Genomic DNA, 13,318 nt, shown 5'->3' with positions numbered 1-13,318 from the left:
GGAGTACCAGGGTTGGGATTTGACCCCACCAACTTTGGACCCCGGGGGCTCGCCCTCCACCTCTGCCTTTGCCCTGTCACAAGTGAGCAGATGTTGCAGGACACGCCTCCGGAGGTGACAAGTCTCCCAAGTGCCTTTGATTTTCTGTGGTTTGAAATGGAGCCCGACTCAAGTACAGACACCTGGGCTGGGAGGCACTCGAGGGTGCCTGGGGCTACTCCATCATGGAAAGCGACAGGAAGCCCTTTATGTTGGGGAAGGGTTCCCTGGACCAGTTCTGTGGTGCTCAGCTTGGTCTAACAACCTTGGGCAGCCTTGGCTACACATCACAGGCGAGAAGCAGCTGACACTTGTCTCCTGTGAAAGAAGGCAGGAAGACCCCACCCCAGGCCGTGGCCCGTCACTCGATACCACATGTACAATACAGGTGTCTGATGTGGCAAACCTGGCTATCTAGTTTCCCTCCTCCTGTAGGTGATCCTGAGTTTATTGAGACGGTAGAGTGAATGGTGGCTCCCCTGAGAGGGGGGAGCTCAGGAGAACCTTGAGAGGGGCTACTAGGCATTGCCATCAAGGTGCAGTGCAGTGGCTGGTATTCATGGGGACGGGAGTTGGCCAGGCGGAGGGCACGTTTTATGTTCTCCTTTATGGCACCAGGCAGATGTTGCCAGGGTCACTGGCTCGGATGTAAGAGACCTTGGTGGCAGCACAGTGATGGATGCTGCCTGCCTCTCTGCCTCGGTGGGTAGAGGCGTCAGGGAGTGGTGGGGTCTACGGCGGGCCCTCTGAATGCTGTGTGGGACTGCTCGCCCCAGGTTACTAGATACACCAGTCGTTCATGAGTAGCTGCAAATCCATGTTGTTCGTGGTCTTTCCCAATGTTTAAATTTTAGAAACAAATTGAAATTTTTACTTTCTAATTTTTATTTAGCTATTTATTTTGGCTGCACCACGTGGCTTGTGGGATCCTAGTTACCCAACTAGGGATCGAACCCGGACCCTTGGCAGTGACAGCGCGGAGTCCCAACCACTGAACTGCCAAGGAATTACCCCCAAATTGAACATTTTAAATGCATTGCCGGCCACCAGCGTTCAGCCCTGTTTCAGACTGCCGTGAAGAAGGTTCATTTTTAAAAGCTTTGCTTTTTGCACAGTGAAGCCCAGCTCCCAGAGCAGTGCAGGCTTTCTTGACAGCACTGGTCAAAGATTGTCCAGCCCCTTTTTCTGGATCATCACCCTTGAAGAGTGGCCAGCAGGCCTGGTGGGAGCTTTGGGCACGAGGGTGCGTGAGGTGTCCACGGGAAGCCTCTGACTGTCCCCAGGGGAGGATCCTTGTCCATAGGGCTCTGAAGAGTTCTGTGCGTGCCGTCCACTGCAACCTGCCGGAGAGGCCAGGCTACCTGGGAAACTGATGCTGTGGCATGAAGCAAGGCAAGGCGTTTAACAGCACTGGTTCATGAGAGCTGGTGGGTCCCCCGTGACCACTGGTCCATGGAAATGAGGCCCCATGTGGACAGAGCCATGTCGTCCTGTGTGCGGAGCTGTATTTTCCACCGGTGATGCATAGCTGCCTCACGTCCGTTGCCTTAATTTCGGAGGCAGGGAATCAGGGTGTGCCGACGAGAGTGTAGCCCTGATTGGTGTCCACGGGGAAGGGTGGGTGCAGCGGCCTGGCTGGGGGAGGTTTTGCAGCCGCAGAGGTAACCAGGGCCCACTCAAGTGTTCATGATCAATAAAAGATGCTGCCCTGCCAGGACGAGCAGATGCCCGGCCTGCTGCGTCAGGCCTCCTCCATCCGTCTGCACATCGGGTGGCATTGAGAGGGCTGCTTTCTCCTCCGTTATCCCCAAGCAGCACTTCCTGAGTCACAGCCGAGAGAAAAACCAGCAGCCCACACATTTGTTATCCTGCTTCCCTCTCCCAAGGACAATAGCACATACAATCCCCAAGTGCCTACTCGTGCTCTGGTTGTGCTGCCGTAATTGACGGACCCGCTCTGTGCTGATGAATGTAGACCCTTCAGTCGCCGTAACAACACACCCAGGGCCCGACAAGTGCGGCTCTGGTTCCTTCTAATGAGCCGCCCCCTCCTCGCAGAGGGCCTGGGGCGTGCTAGCGACTCACCACGCCGTTGTGTGTGCAGCTCAGAGGCGGGGCTTCAGTCCTTCTCAGAGCAGTTACTGAGCAAACGAGGAGGGCCCAGGGAGATGGAGCGTGGGGCTTGCTGGTGGGAGGGTGGTTGGAACACATCCAGAGAGTTATCTGGCCGTGAGCATCAAAACCTTGACAAAGTATGGGGCTTGTCACCCAGCAGTTTCACTGGGTCAATTTTTATTTTTTTTTAAGGAAGTCATTTTTTTTTAAGAAAGTAAAGACTTTATATCAGGATGCCCGTCAGGGCATGATTTATAAAGTTAATCATTAGAAATAATGTAAGTGCCCAGTAGAGGAATGAATAAATAAACTATGCCAGATCTGTTAAGAGAATATGACACAGCCACCACTGTGCTCTCTTTTAACTATGGGCAGATTAACCCATAAGCCTTTTCACTGGTGAAATCTGGACATTTGCAGTACCAGCTTCCTGGGTGGTTACATGAGATGAGTCTGCAGTGACTGGCACAGGCTGTGTAATCAAGTGTTCCCTGGACGTTTACCATCCCCCGTGGTAGTGACTGGTAAAAATGGCGTGTTTGAAGTATATTTAATGACAGGAAGTAAGCGAAGCATGTAACTTCATATGATCCAAATGTCATTACAGATCTCTGTTTTTATGTGCAGAGATAAAAAGTCTCAGGGGATGGTTTTGTAGGTGTATTTTATCTTTTTATAGTTTTCAGTATCTTCCAGGTTTTCTCTGGGAGCCTCTCAGTATTAAAAAGCATATATATATATGTCAGAACTTATCAAAACGTGCACTTCAAATACTGTGCAGCGTAGAGTATGTCGGTGATGGCTTAAGAAAACTGTTGAAACAACAAACAACAAATCCTCCTCCCTCTCGCCCTGTGTCAGGGTGTGAGAGTTTAGGGTGGGAGCGTGGGGAGGGGGCTCAGTACAGTAGGAGCTGCAGTGGCCAAGACGCAGAGCAGACTGAGGGGTAGGGCCAGGAGAGGAAGAAGGTGGTCCCAGCGGGGTGGCCCGTCCCCTTGGGGTGAGGATGTCCTGGCCAAGGCAGTGTGATCGGCCAGGTGGGCAGTAGAGGAGGGAGTGGACCAACCCGCCGGGGGGCCAGAGACCTCAGTCCTGAGTTCAAATTGAGGAAGCGGCTAAGATGGGGAGAAGGCGTCCCAGGCAGAGGTGAGGGCCCAGGCAAAGGCATGGGGAGGTGAGCTTGCGTGGCAAGCTCATTCAGGGGGTCGGGTGGGAAGCAGCCAGCGTGCAGGGGCCTGAGTGGGCCGTGATGGGATGGAAAGCCAGGATGTGGGGTTGTGGGTGGCAAGTCCATGTGGTCAGGGGGCTGAAGGGGGCAGGGAGGAGGGTGTCTACCCTGGGCACCAGTGCCGAAGAGATTGCCTCAGTGGGTCTTTCATGAGGGACCAGGCACATGAACAGAGGCGCTAGCCTTGGAGGGCAAGTGGGTCTGGCTGTTTGGAGCTGGGATCTGTGTGGCGCTCGGAGCCAGGGCAGCACGTGGGGAAGCCAGGTTTAGGTTTGAATCCCTCTCTGCTACCTGATAGCTGTGTGGCTTTCAGAAATCCCTTATTCTCTGTAAACTTCTGTTTTAAGGATGTGCTGGACCAGTGTGAGCTGTCAGTATTTAATAACGCTGGTACGGCATCGCCATCAGGCTTCACGTGGTGGCGCTAAAGTGGACTTTTCTTTCTGACCTTTCAGATCGCCAGCGTCCTGACATCACGGAGCCCCTCCGTCATCCTCACTTTGGTAAGTGGCTGGCGTTCAGGAACCAGGCAGCGTTTGAGTACGGGGAGGGGCTTTAGGGAGCCGCTTGCTCCTGCAGAGGTCAGGGCTGTGGGGAGGATTGAAAACTGAGAGCAAGGGTCATTGCTGATAAATACTGACACCTCAGTCTGAATTGCTAAACGTGTCCAGGACCATGTCCTCCATTCTCCAGTCGACCTGGGCTGTGTCCTGTCCCGAGGCCACTGTGGACAAGACGCCACGCAAACTCCGAGGGTTAAAACCTGACTAGAGGATGTACTTGTGTCAGGTTGAGCTCTTGGGGTTTGTGGACGTAGGATATCAATTTGCTTCCACACTGTCTCTCCTCCATTGTTGATAGAGAACGTATCAAAACGTGCCCTTCAGGTAATGTGCAGCGTACAGTGTGTCGGTGAACACACCCTTTGCATCTGCCCGTGAGGGTGCTGGGCTGTGTGGCATCAGAGTTTGGACTCGGGGCACTAAATAACGGAGGGCCTGCTGCAGCCTGGGGCAGGCGGGGGTGCACGGTGCACCCTCGCAGGGCGGGGAGGGGGTGCTGAGGCTGTGAAGTGGCTCCGAGAAGAAGTCTGCTTTCTTACAGTTCTTCACCCTTGGGGAGCTTCAAACATGAAGAGTATGCAGCCCTTCTACGCTCCCAAAGTGACCCTTCTCTCCTTTGTTAATTGATTTTTACCGAAATAGTTTTTCTCAGTTATTTTTGTTAGCGCTACACATGATCTCTTCTTTCCGCCCTGCGTTGTTGTTTTTTTTTTTTTTTTTTGCGGTACGTGGGTCTCTCACTGTCGTGGCCTCTCCCATCGCGGAGCACAGGCTCCGGACGCGCAGGCTCAGCGGCCATGGCTCACGGGCCCAGCCGCTGTGCGGCATGTGGGATCTTCCCGGACCCGGGGCACGAACCCGTGTCCCCTGCATCGTCAGGCGGACTCTCAACCACTGCGCCACCAGGGAAGCCCCCACCCTACGTTTTTGATGGCTGAGAAGAAACGTTATGATTGTGGTCACGGAGGGTTCAGTGTGTTTTTTGCGGGGGGGTACAATTAGACATCGACCTGAAGGTCTTGAGGAAGAATTAAAAGGCGATTTAAAAGGCCTGGCCTCTCTGGTGATGGCACGCTTTCCTCTGAATCTTTTGTTTTGTCTCCGCTCCTGTCTAAGTTCCAGTTGGAGTCTCCTTACAATTAGGGAAAGGAGAGGAATGTGACACAGAGTCTCGGTGTCATGGAGAAAGGCCCCTCCTGCCTGAGTCGGGTCACACCCGTGTCTCTGGAAGGGCCGGATTTGACAGTGCTTTTCAGGACACTGTCTGTGAGGGGTGTGTGTGCACACACGTGCACAGGGAGACCAGCCAGCCTTGGGGCGGCAGGGGGATTTGTGGTTGGAGGTGGTCCCGGTCCGAGGTCTTCTCGCCCAGCCTCCACCTGTGCCCAGGCAGCCGGAGCTGGGGTCAGCAAGGTGCTTGGACGCAGGAGGCCTTGCTTTCTCTCCTTTTCAAGCTGCAGCAGAGAAAGGAGGGCTGCCCTTGTGCTGGGGCCTGGCCTGGAGTTACCTGAAAGGCGGGAAGGGATGGGTTGGCTGGGCTGAGGTGGGGGCTCCCCGTCGTCGCCCCCTGTGGCGGGTCTGCGCCCTCACGTTCCCTCTCTCTCTCTCCAGCGTGGCGTCAACACTGACAGCGGCAGCATCTGCAGGGAGGCCTCCTTCGAGGGCATCAGCAAGTGAGTCCTGGGGCCCCGGGAACCGTCTCCCTTCCTCCTCCATCAGCTCACGTCTTCCCCAGCCGGCTGGCCCCGTCTACAGACTAGACACAAACACACTAACAGGAGGATGCTAAAAAGGGGTTAGATTGGGTGATTCGAGGACATGCTTAGAAAAATAATTTGTCTAAATTCACTCCAACCTTGACTTTAAGGATCGATGCCACTTCCCTGTCAAGCTTTACTGTGAAGGCACAGGCCCGCCACGTGTTTAGGGAAGCCCTGGCCACCGTGCACACACATGGGACGGCTGTTTTCCTTCCAGGGACCTGCTCTGAGCTCCGTGGTCTTCGTTGTTATCGGCCCCCTCCCCTCATTTCTAGCCCCTGACCTCCCCCAGCCTGGCTCACAACTTCCCCGTGTCCCCTGCTGCCCCAGTCCCAGATAGCACCCCCCTTACCTGCCCTCGCTCCCCAGCGTAGCCCCAGGCCGAGCCCCCCAGCTCTGATCCCCCTTCTAGGCCTCCCCAGGCAGGAGGGCAGGTGTTGGGCACAGGATGCCAGCACCTCTCCCGCCTTGCCACCCGCATGCCCTGGCCCCTGGAGAGTGCCGCCTGCCAGCCATGCCTGTGTCCCCGGGCTGGCTGCTGACTCGCCCTGCGGGGGGCAGTCTGTAGGGCCCGAGGCTGCAGCAGATGAGCCCTTGAGGGGAGGCACCTGCTCCTTGGGGCTGCTGAGTGTGGACAGCTCGCCTGGTCTCCTGTTTCTCCGGCCCCAGCCCCCGCCGCCCACACCTGTACTCTGCGCCACGGAATCCTCTGTCCTTTGGTGGACCGAGGAAGTGCCTTGTAATTATGTATGAGCCTGAGCCACGGGAATTTGTGCGTATGTGTGATGTGTGGTGTGATTAGGAGAGATGATGAGCTCATAAATATGTGTCACTTCCCCCAGTGATAAGAGTGGTGGGGCATCAGGTTTGCTTCTTTTCGTCGCACACATCTCCGCATCCTCTTGGGAGCTCCCCAGAGCGGCCTCGCCTCCCACACCAGCAGTGATTAGCCCAGCTTGTTGAGATGCTGGCCGTGGAGCCGCTGTCTTTCTCCAGGCCCTTGAGGGGAGTGGTACGGGGCGCAGCTTGCTGCTGCCTGTCCTGATCCGAGCCTCCCCTGGTCCCCCAGCACTGCCCGGTGCGGGGCGGCTCCTGTGCCCTGCTCACCTGCCTCCACTCTGGCCCCGTGGGCTGGCCTCTTCAGTCTCGACTTGGGTCTCACTGCCTTGTGGGGAAGCCCTGAGCTAGAAGGAGGGAGCCCTGGTGGCTGCCACACCGACCGGTTCTGTGACCTTCAGCAGAACTTGCCTCTGAGCCTCAGCTCTCCCACGGGAAGCATGGTGCTGCTCAGCCTTGCTGTGGGATGAAATGAGATCCCAGTCATCCAGAGCCTGGCGTGGAGCTGGTGCTTACTAAACAGTTGCCCACGAGCAAGCCTCCATCACGCCCCAGTGCCCCTCCGAGCGTCAGTTTCCCCAGCTGTGTAGTGGGCCAGCGGACTTCAGGATCTCCGATGACAAGATTCCTGGATGTCAGTGAGCTGTGGGGTCTTTCTTGCCCCACCCCCCAGTCGAGGTCTCTGCTGCAGAGAATGCCTTCTCAAGCACCCGGGGCCCAGGTTTTCTGAGGGAGTGGTGGGGGACTCCAGGGGCATCGTCATTCTGTGAGCAGTGGAAGTTGAGGCCTCGTCCCCACTCCCCCGGGAGGAGTCCCACTGTGAACTGACCTCTCCCTCCACTGAGCAGACCCCAGCCTCTGTTCCCTGCTGCTCCCTGAGTCCCCGTGGCCCCTGCCAAGAGCCCAGAGGAGCCTGTGCTTGGCCAACACCCCACCCCACCTTGGGAGGCTTTTTGGAGAGCCTTAACTTTGCACACTCTCCCAGGCTGGCCCTCTCCAACCCATGGTCCATTCCAGACGGGGGCCGGCTGTGAGCCACTCCCCAGACCCCTCACTGCTGGGCTGAGCGCCTGCCCCCATGCTGGGGGGATCCGTTTCCACACCCATGTGGCAGGCTGAGTTTTCTGACTTGGCTGAAGTATCACAGGTGAGAGCCCTCCCTGCCTTGGGGTCCCCCGGCCCCCCTGTGGTACTGCCTCCCCTCCTGTCCCCTCACACCTTGCTCTGGGCCTCACATCCCACTGTGGCACCCTTCGTGTAGCTCTGCCCTTAGGGGTTGCTCCATTTGGGTACCGCCCCCCCCCAAACCCTGCGGCGCACTGTGGCCACTGACCTCGGGCCCCCTGCCAGCGCCTTCCCTGCAGAAAGTCGTGTCTGTATTCCTGGGGTCTGGGTGCAGCTCAGCCCCCTGTCTCCCAGCCACCCCAGCTCTGCCACCTTTCGGCCCCTGCGCCAGGCTGGAGAGGCCCTTGTCCTCCAGAGCCGCTGCGGCTCAGCGACCGCATTCACCTGCCAGCCGTGAGCACCTCCAGCTGTTTGCAGGGATAATAATAGCCTGTTTCCTCTGCACGATGAACCTTGCTGTCGTCCTACTTTCCAACACTCAGCTGCTTCTATCCTCGGTCACTTCTCACTGCCCTAATGAAGTGCCTTACTCCTGGAATTTTTGTTTTTGACCCTTTTGAACTTCTCTGCAACACCTCCCATCTTGGATCCTTCACTGACCTGGTCTGGCAGAAGTTCAGGTTTTGGCCTCTCGGTTTGTCCTGATGGGCCACCCCAGGCCACCTTTATCCCTTGGCCTGGGGGCAGGAGGGAGCTTGTGATGGAACAGTGGCCTCACCTGTCCACCCAGCTAGGAAGTCAGCCTGTGACCTCTCCAGACGTGGCTCCTCAGGGTCGGCTGCCTTGGGCCTGTCACCTCAGTGGGGCTGTGGGTTTCGTCCTGGGAGCCCTCAGACCTCCCTTGGCCTTCCCAGATCAGGACCAGGCCGCCTGCTGCCCACGGCAGGGAGTGTGCCAGGTGTCACGGTGGTGGGGTCGGCAGAGGACTGGGAGCAGGGAGACAGAGGCGGGGTGGGGTGGTAGACATGCGCTGGGATCTCCCCATGGCCGGGGGCCCCTGGGCTCACCAAGGGGTGTGGCCTCGTCCTCCCTGGGGAGCCAGGGTGTGATTATGCTGGGGTGAAGGGAGCAGGTGGGGACAGTCTGTAGGCCTCGTGCTGAGTTTGACTCCAGCCCCGGCCACAGCTCCCTGTACGGCGGGATTGGTGCCCGGACAGCTCCCAGGGAAAGGGTGGAAGGAGCAGGCCCTGTAGTGGGCTCCGGCCAGAGGACAGGGTCAGGTGCTCGTGGCCAGGTGCTGGTGAGGGCGGGGCTGGGGCTGGTCTGTGGAGAGGGTAGCTCCACAGGAAAGACACCTTCTTCCTGAGGGCGTCACATACCACAGCTGCCTGGAGCAGCTGGGTCCTGCAGCCTGGGAGCAAAGGCAGACATGATTAGTCTTTGTTAGCATCAGAGGAGAGGTAGACTTGAGAGCTGGTTTTCCTCAGACAGACAGACCCTGGCTATGAAGGGAAAGAGATTATCTGTGGGGGGCCAGGTGGCCTATGGGCTGCCTTCTTGGCCTGAGACAGTTCGCTCCAAGGCAGGCAGACTGCCCAGGAGCCCTGGGCGGGGGCAGCGAGTAGAGAGCGCTCTGTTTCACGCCGTTGTCTGACGGAGAAATATGGTCGATGCTTTACATTAGCTGGTTATTCAGGATAAGCATATTTCTTATCTTCTGGCATTTACTTAAATTGCCTTGCATATTTGACGACGATTGGTTACAAATTAATTCCATTTAAATAAGCAGTTAAGTATGAAATTGCTGAATTTGGGGGTTATTAAAGTAGGAATATTAATGTTCAGGGATGTGAATTTTCAAGCCCAAGAAATAGAGGGACATTATTAAAACTCGACAGTTACAATAAAATGGCAGTCTGTGGTGTGGGGACCAGTGGCTTTCTGGTTACTGTTAACTTACGTATCAAGTTAACAATTTGGATTGAGGTTCTGATTATGGCTTATGGAATCTCCATGAGTCTCCTGAAGAGACGAGAACCCGTCCCAGCCCCCAGTGTGGGTGGAGTGGGGGGCCTTCTGGGACCTGTTCTCCATCTTCCAGTTAGAAACTGCAGGGAGGAGCCCAGGGGCTGGAGCAGGGTTGGCTGGACTCATACTGCTCACTGCCCATCACCCAGCCCACAGCTAGAGCCCACCAGGGAGGTACCCTCTGCTTCCAGGACATTGCCCACCTTCATGGGCTCTGGTGGGCTTTGTTGTTGTTTTTACACAATTATTACATGCTTGGTATAGAAAGCTCTAACTAGCACAGAGGCGAAAGCAAGGAGTGTTCAAATTTCATTACCTGAGTTAAACCACTGACATTGCAGTGAATGTCTTTTGGACTCTTACGTGTGGGTCTGAGGGTGTTTCTCTATCTGAATGTTTTTGTGTCTGAGTGTGCATTTGTGTGAGTCTGTGTGTTTCTGTTTGTGTGTATATTTGGGTGTGGATCTTTGTGTGTTAGTCCAAGTTTATGCCTTTGTGTGTGTGTGTGTGCATGTATTTGCCTGTGTCCGTGAATATACATCTGTGTGTGTCTGCCTGCGCCTCTTTTCAAAGCGTATGCCTGTCTGTGTGTATGTCTGTGTGTTTGCATCTGTGTCTTTGTGCCTGGTCACTTTGCTGTTTGTGTGTGTGTGTGCATGTGTGTGTATGTACGTATGTTTTGTAACGTGAGATTTTACTGGCGTGTTTGGCTTTTGAGGAGATAGGCCATCGCTTTTCCTAGCGTCAAAGTGCTGTTTGGCAGAATGGGAGACAGTCTGTCTTGCCGTCTTTATTTATGTCATCTCCTGCTCTGTTCTTCACTCTGAGCCGCGCTGGCTCTCTGTGGTCTCTTTGATATTTCACAAGTAGGGCTTGATACTACAACATTTTGGTAGACTTTGAATTAAGTAGTCTTATTTTTATAGTTAGGGATCCCAAAAGCTCCGAAGATCTGGAATCCTTTCAGCCTGCTAATACCTCCTTCCCTCTCCTCGTCCTTGTCCCTCCTTCAGCCAGAAGTGGGGGTACCCACTGCACAACCACAGCATTAGATAGGTGTTTTCAGACACCCATCAGTGAGGCCTTGGAGGATTCCTGGTGGGTCACAATCCTGTATGCCCTGTGTGATATCCTGGCTTGAGATGGAGCCGGGCTCAGAACCCTGAGGATTGAAGGCTTCCCAAGGCTTCTCTGCTGAGGCCCATACATTGTGCTGGGCCACATTGTGCTTACCTAGCTGTCTCACTGACAGCTTGAGCTCTGAGTCATGCATGACAGAAGTGTCAGGGATGTGCCCCAACCTGATCCTTTTGTCTCCTGGGTTCCCTTTTCAGTTATGTTCATCTTATCAAAGAACTTTTAGTTTTGTAGATTTTTCTCTATTGTATGTTTGCTTTTTATTTCATTGATTTTTTTGCTTTAAAAAATTTCTAATCTCTTTAGGTTTTATTTGTTCTTTGTCTAGTTCATTGAGAAAGAAGAAAGATATTTCTGGGATGGAAGTTTATTTTATTTATTTATTTATTTGGCTGCATTGGGTCTTCGTTGCTGCACGCGGGCTTTCTCTACTTGTGCCAAGCGGGGGCCCGCTCTTCCTTGCGGTGCATGGGCTTCTTATTGCGGTGACTTCTCTTGTTGTGGAGCATGGGCTCTAGGCACGTGGGCTTCAGTAGTTGCAGCATGTGGGCTCAGTAGTTGCGTCACGCAAGCCTCAGTAGTTGCGGAACGTGGGCCCAGTAGCTCTGTGGCATGTGGGCTCTTCCTGGACCAGGGGTTGAACCCGTGTCCCCTGCATTGGCAGGCGGATTCTTAACCACTGCGCCACCAGGGAAGTCCCGGGATGGAAGTTTAGATAATTGATTTTCAATGTTCTTTTCTAATGCCTACATTTAGAGCTATAAATTTTCCTCTAAGCACTGCTTTAGCTGCATTTCACCAATTACGGTATTTCATGGTTTTATTTTCTGATTTTATTATTATCTCTTCTTTGAACTGTAGGTATTTAGAAATTTATTGCTTAATTCCCAAACAGTTTTGGATTTTATATTTTTCTGTTACTGATTTCTAGTTTAATTCTACTGTAATCAATGAATATTCTCTGTATTTCAATGCTTTGAAATTTGTTGAAACTTCCAACATATATTGTTTCATGATAAGTGTTTCATGTATACTTAAAGAGAGCATGTAGTCTGCAGTTGTTGGCTGTAGTGTTCTGTATATGTCAGTGAAATTAAGTTGGTTAATTGTATTGTTTGTATCTTCTGCAACTTTACTGATTTCTCTGTTTGCTTGTTCTGTCATCAGAAGAGGTATGTGAAAATCTGAAACTATGCTTGTTGATTTATCTGTTTCTCATTTCTGTCAATTTTTATAAATCAATTTTATTAGAATAAAATTTATATATAATAAAATTTATTATGTGTATAATTCAGTAAGTTTTTAAAAACAGCTTTATCGGAATATAATTCACATACCTTATACAACTGACCCACTTAAACTGTACAACTAAAATGCCTTTTTGTATGTCTGTAGATTTGTGCAGTCATCATCACAATCAATTTTAGAATATTTTCATCACCCAAGAAGAAACCCTGTACCCATTAGCAGTCATTCCCTTGGCCACCACTAATCTCTTTTCTGTCTATGGATTTGCCTACTTTAGCATTTGATATAAATGGAGTCATGCAGTATGTGGCCTTTTATATCTGGCTTCATTCACTAACTGTGTTTTCAAAATTCATCCATGTTGTAGCATGAATCAGTACTTTGGTCATTTTTATGACTGAGAAATATTCCAGTCTATGGATATATCGGTTTCTGTTTGCATAATATATCTTTTCCCATCCTTTCACTTTCATCTGTGTCTTTGAGTCTAAAGTGTCTCTTTAGAGCATATAGTTGAATCTTTTTTTTTTCCATCTATTCTGCCAATCCTTGTCTTTTTTTTTGCGGTACACGGGCCTCTCACTGTGTGGCCTCTCCTGTTGCGGAGCACGGGCTCCGGACGCGCAGGCTCAGTGGCCATGGCTCATGGGCCCAGCCGCTCCGCAGCATGTGGGATCCTCCCAGACCGGGGCACGAACCTGTGTCCCCTGCATCGGCAGGCAGACTCTCCACCACTGTGCCACCAGGGAAGCCCAATCCTTGTCTTTTAATTGGAAAATTTAATCCGTTTACATCTAAAGTAATTACTGATAAGGAAGACCTTTTTTCTGCCATTTTGTTGTTAGTTTTCTGTGTCATATATTGTTTCTGTTCCTCAGTTTCTCCATTACTCCCTTCTTTTGTGTTTAATTGATTTTTTTGCGGTATACAGTTTTGATTCCTTTTTTATTTCATTTTCTGTATATTTTAGTTATTTTCTTAGTGGTTACCCAGAGGATTACAAATGACTTCTTAAACTTGTAATAATCTAGTTCACATTGATATCAGCTGATTTCAATAGTACACAAAAATTATGCTCCCTTCCTTTGTGCTGTTATTGCATACAGATTGCATCTTTATACATTTCACAGTAATCTACACAGGTTTATAATTATTGCTTTATGCAGTTGTCTTTTAAGTCAGATAGGACTTCAAACGAAAAATACGTTTACACTGTTTCTGTACTTGCCTATGTAATTACCTTTACGAGTGCCCTTTTTCTCCTTATATGGATCCTAGTTACTCTCTAGAAACTCCTT

General features: G+C 52.3%; 1 protein-coding gene across 3 annotated transcripts in view; it reads left to right on the top strand.

The window, feature by feature from the left end:
* Positions 1-13,318, top strand: part of PEPD (peptidase D) — a gene marked incomplete at its 5' end in the record, with an annotated part of 116,758 nt that overhangs the window by 21,824 nt on the left and 81,616 nt on the right. For all 3 annotated transcript variants that reach the window (XM_079723907.1, XM_079723906.1, XM_079723905.1), the window contains 2 exons: positions 3,838-3,885; positions 5,557-5,618. In XM_079723907.1, coding sequence (XP_079580033.1) covers positions 3,838-3,885; positions 5,557-5,618 — 110 coding nt within the window. The remainder of the gene's footprint in view (positions 1-3,837; positions 3,886-5,556; positions 5,619-13,318) is intronic.

The sequence above is a fragment of the Hyperoodon ampullatus genome, assembly GCF_949752795.1.
Source record: "Hyperoodon ampullatus genome assembly, chromosome: 18".
Classification (NCBI taxonomy): Eukaryota; Metazoa; Chordata; class Mammalia; order Artiodactyla; family Ziphiidae; genus Hyperoodon; species Hyperoodon ampullatus.
The sequence above is the reverse complement of the archived record's forward strand: the minus strand, read 5'-3'. Positions and strand labels throughout refer to the sequence as shown.